The sequence below is a fragment of the Chroicocephalus ridibundus genome, chromosome 2, assembly GCF_963924245.1.
Source record: "Chroicocephalus ridibundus chromosome 2, bChrRid1.1, whole genome shotgun sequence".
In the NCBI taxonomy this organism is placed as follows: Eukaryota; Metazoa; Chordata; class Aves; order Charadriiformes; family Laridae; genus Chroicocephalus; species Chroicocephalus ridibundus.
Window position 1 is genome coordinate 18747388 of NC_086285.1, and position 5053 is coordinate 18752440.

At 40.7% G+C, this 5053-nt stretch overlaps 1 protein-coding gene across 12 annotated transcripts in view; it reads left to right on the forward strand.

Moving 5' to 3' along the window:
* The window catches only part of ABI1 (abl interactor 1), an 82334-nt gene extending 77372 nt beyond the window's left edge, over positions 1-4962 (forward strand). For all 12 annotated transcript variants that reach the window (XM_063324605.1, XM_063324608.1, XM_063324611.1 and 9 more), the window contains 2 exons: positions 2023-2208; positions 3910-4962. In XM_063324605.1, coding sequence (XP_063180675.1) covers positions 2023-2208; positions 3910-4085 — 362 coding nt within the window. In that variant the 3' untranslated portion in view covers positions 4086-4962. The remainder of the gene's footprint in view (positions 1-2022; positions 2209-3909) is intronic.
* The last annotated feature ends 91 nt before the right edge of the window (positions 4963-5053 follow it).

Genomic DNA, 5053 nt, shown 5'->3' on the forward strand with positions numbered 1-5053 from the left:
TGTGTTGGTGCTTTCACACTTGCATTTCCTGCCCTCTTTTCTTCTTTTGAAATAAGCAACCTCATTGTTGAATAAATACAACTTTTTGCATTTCTTAAGGTAAGGATTTCTCAAGATCTCAAAGGATTGTTGTTTCAATGCTGCTTTTTTTCCTGACTCCAGGTGGAAATTAAGGGGGGAAATACATTTTGTGAAAGATGTGCTGAAACTACTGCACAAAACCAATCCATTCATAAACAGTGTTGTCATGTGTCTGTGGTGGATTAATGAAGCCTGCCTGTGAGTGCTATTCAGTAACACGGGCAAGACATAGCTTTCACTCGGCCAAAGACTTTGTTAGTCTGTCTCCAAGTGACATAAATGGGCTTCTGTATGGGAGAGGAATCACTAATACAGTGGCAGCCAGTCTTACTGGTGGAGAGAGCTGTGGGGCGTACAGCTCAGCTGGTCAAGCTGAAGAGGAGCTGGGTTTTCAGGTGAAGAATAGGATTAGTTCTTCAAGGGGTAGAGTGGGCTGGATGCCAGGGCTGAGGCAGCCTCTGTCCCAGCAGCTCCCGATGGCTTCTGCCTCCTTGCAGGGGGAGATGTGGCTTCCCCTGTACCAGCCCAGCCGGTCTGACCCAGCAGGACATGGGAGCTATGCTCGAGACCCTTGTCAGGGGCATGTGGCTGAAGAGCAAAGGTTAGTCGCTGATGGAGTAGTGGCCAGGTGGAAGAAAAGAGCATTTAAACAAACAGAAACCCTCTTCTAATCTTCAGGGCCATTGTAACTAGCAGTAGCTTAAGCTTCACTCAGTGGTGTTCTTTCCTTGCCCTGCAGTTGGGTTTCTTCTCAAAATTAGTGTAGTGTGCTGGAGCTACACGTTCTGGAGCACATGCCCAGCCTGATGGCTCCCTACAGTCAAACCCTTTCTAGAGCAGTGGTTTTCAGCCTGTTTCAATGTGCAGACTCCCACATCTCTTGTAACTAAATCTGTATTGCTATATAACAAAGTTGAGTTTAGTGACAGTAGCTTCCTTTCAGTAACTTCTGGCTTCATAGTGCTTACATCTAGGTACGTGCGTAGTGGACCACAGTTCCCAAAGAATAGGATAAGTGACTTGATGTATTGCATCTAAGTGTGCTCTCTCTCTCCTTTGTTGTCAGCTGCTGTAAACGTTACTGTAAAGTAATTTGATGAACTGATTTTCAGAGTGATTTGTAGCATAATGCTTTTCTCTTTTTCCCTTTCCCGAAGCAACTTGCAATTGTGCAGATTGGAGAATCTCAGGGCAGGGATTTGACATTTTGGATTATACACTTAATTCCTTGAGCACTTTTCCCCCAAAGCAGCAGCTGCCTGTTGTAGTTTTCCATTTATTAATTGAATCCTGGATGTGTGCACACACACAAGCTAGTCTGCAAGATAAGGATCTGTACAAAGCTTTTCTTCTGCAGAACGATTGCTTGACTTTCTCTTACCTGGTTAAGTCTTAAACATTAGTCTCTTCCCTTTTTGATGAACCACACCAGATTTTTTTTGCCTCCCTAACGCTAGCTCTGAGAGAGAAGGAATCCAAGGAAGCAGTGTCCAGAAAGAAATTAAAGTTATATAGACAGAGTTTTTGTTTGAAAAAAATAAATAAATCGAGCTGCTGGTCCATACCAGAGGCCTGTTGCTGCCTGGCTCAGAGGGTGCCACTCGGAGTCCTCCCATAGCTGATGCTGCAGCTAGCCCCGCAGCGCATGGACAGCGGGGCAGGAAGCTTTCCTCTCTGCTGGTGTTCAGCTTATGCCCTGCAGCATGTGCTTTGACTCTAGTAGCATTTATACATAGATTTGACCACTAATAACAAATGTAGTTGTATGTTGTAGCTGTTAATACAAAGCCTCTGTTTCTAATCAGTGCATGGTATTATAGTGCATGCTATGTGTGTTGTTCCCCCCCACCCTTTTTACTTACAGTGTTACAGCCTCAGGTTTGTTTGCATCTCCACACTGTTTTGATTTAAGAAAAAAAAATAATCTCCCAACGTTTCTAGTTGCTGATAGCCCAACTCCGCCACCACCACCGCCTCCTGACGAGATGCCGATGTTTGATGACTCTCCTCCTCCTCCACCCCCACCCCCCGTGGATTATGAGGATGAGGAGGCGGCTGTTGTGCAGTACAGCGATCCCTATGCAGATGGAGATCCTGCTTGGGCACCTAAAAACTATATAGAGAAAGGTAAGAGAAACGTTGCAACTCTGTGTTACTGCAGTATCAGGGGATTAGTGGTATCTGAAGGGAATGAAGGACTTAGCTTGGGTCTGATGAAAGCAGTCATTGTCCCTGCTAAGTCAGAACTCAAACCATTGTTTCCTTAGTTTGTCTGTGGCTACACCTAATATGATAAAATATAATCCTTCTTTGGAAGGATTATAAAATACCTTCAAGCATTCTAGAATGGATAAAAAAAATCCTTAGTTGTGAGAAGCAGGTGTAAATCAGATGGCTTTTGTCTTTACTGAGCTGTTGGACTGTCTGTAGCTACCTCAGGATTGCTGGGCAATCATCTGGAAATAGTGTTGCAGAAAGGCCAGAAAGTCTGAACTCTATTTATCCCATCAAACTAGATAGCTAGAGTGGATCGTTTGACTTTCAACTATAAAATGTAGCGAGGCTTCCTTGTAGACTTATCAGTGACTCTGGATCAGCAGGCTATAAATTCTGCTTAGGTATGAACTCATATAGTAAAAGTCTGCTCCCGTGAAGAGTTGAGATGCTGATTTCCCGCCTGTGGAGTTGTCTGTATTCTCTCAATGACCATTTTGTCAACAGCAACGTTGCAAGTTTTCTCATGATGTGGCTGGTGCTGTAGTGCGTATGCAATGGGGTAGGGCACCTGTGGTACCCGTGATGGCAGAACTGCTGTGTCCCATCCTCACTCCGAGCTGGACCGTGTGCAGGACGTACTCAGGGGATGAAGATAACTGATACACAGAATTGTTGTTTGCTAGGCATTCAGACAACAGATTTCTGAGAATATATATATGTAAAATATTAGGTTCTTGAAAATTGATCATAAAACTGATCAGTTGCATAAAATCCATGTTAACTGTTTTGAAGGGTATGGCTCTGATGTCCGAAGTTTGTGTATTAATAGCGTCAGTTTTTAATTCTAGTATTATTGGTGGTGACACTTTCCTTAGGGAGATCTCTGCTTTAACTGCACACAGTGAGTTGGAGGTTGGTAAGAGTAAGGTATTCTCTAAGCAGGTACTGAAAAATAGCCAATGTTGCTGTAAATTCACTTCTGCTTTTTCCTGCAGTAATGTCTATACTTGCACTCATTCCAGCTCCTTGAAAAGTGATGCCAAAGCTTATCACATAGAAGTGCTGCAGTAAACCCCATCCATTTCTATACACTGGCTGTAAGCAGCTGTGTTACAAGCTCATACACTGAAGTACATGCTATAGAGCTGCAGGAGCCATAGTGTAGGATTTTTTTTTCTGTTGGTCCATTTCCACAGAATTTATTTTTATTTTTTTTTAGGCTTTCTCTAATCAAGAGATCTCTCTACAGGGATCTATATGCTTTTGAAATAATCTGACCAGAAAGGACTGCCACACTCATGGAGCCACTTATTTCATAGTTCAGCTTTTAAGTGTCCATATGCTCTGCTTGACTGTGTCACAGTCAACTCTGCCTCCCTCTCAATAGTTCAGTGTTTAGTGTAGTCACCACCCACTTCTTACTGGTAGCTAATGTTGTGAAAAAAATGAAATTTCATTTTCCGGACTTAATGTTCAACAGGGAAAGCACGCGACTTCATTACAGAAAATCCCAGGAGAGCAAACTAGTCTTTTAAAAAATAATTGTACTTCAATTGTGCTTAATACTGGTGCTATTAATAAATGTTAAACGTGTTCCTCTTCAATCCACAGTTGTTGCTATATATGACTATACAAAGGACAAAGACGATGAGCTGTCGTTTATGGAGGGTGCAATCATTTATGTGATAAAGAAGAATGATGACGGCTGGTATGAAGGAGTTTGCAATCGAGTAACTGGCTTGTTTCCTGGGAATTATGTTGAATCAATCATGCACTATGCCGATTAAAATCCTTTGCTTTTCAAAGTTGGGTCTTGTATTCAGTCATACCATGATTATTTACAAGGGGTAACTAAAAGCTAACAGAATTGTCTTAATATACTTTAAAAAAAAATGTGCCCGTTTCTTCAGGCCATACTGTTTAATGGTATGATTGAATGTCCATCTCTCTCTAAGTCTCTGGAGACAGTATGTCTTACCTGATGGCAATTTGTAAAACAAGCGACTGTCTATAACTGGTTATACTTATTTACTTATGCATTGTTAATTTTATGACCAGCCTAAATATTCTGGGGAAGTAGGGTATAATATTTAATGAACCATGATCAGATTGTGCCATTACATTTTTCAGTACAGCATGGTAACTAACACTACGTTAGACTAACATATTAAAGTCTGGATGAGAAGTTTAATGTTAGTGCTGGTCATATTACTTTTTGTTTAGACTCTTTGCTCATTCTTGAACTATATTTGTTTAAAGCATGCATACAAACTTATGTATTGAAATATACTTTTTTAAAAATCCAAGATGCTTCCAACTGTTGTAATCTTTACCTGGAGTATTCTCACTAAAGTCTATTACAATGAGTTGTTTGGGTCTAAGGTGTCCATGTGAATCAAAAAATGGGTGGTCTTATGTATGTGTAATTTGTACCCAAGTTTTTTTAATGAGTAAATTTACATTATGACTTTTTCCATTCATAAATATATAAGTGAACCAAAGGTCTTGTCCATTACTTTGTTGGTTGGCTTGGCAAAGAAGTTTGGAATGCTAACGTAGCAAAATCATGGCTGTTGTTATCCCAGGCAATGTACTAAAAAGCAAATGTTTGTAATGTGACTTTATCACTGACACAGGGCAAATAAATTAGATATGAAACCTGAATTACACATTTATACATACTCTTAGAAGTTCTTTTCTTCCAAAATTAATTTTAGCAAGGATTTCCGGTTGAATCTAGTTATCTGTAAGTGGA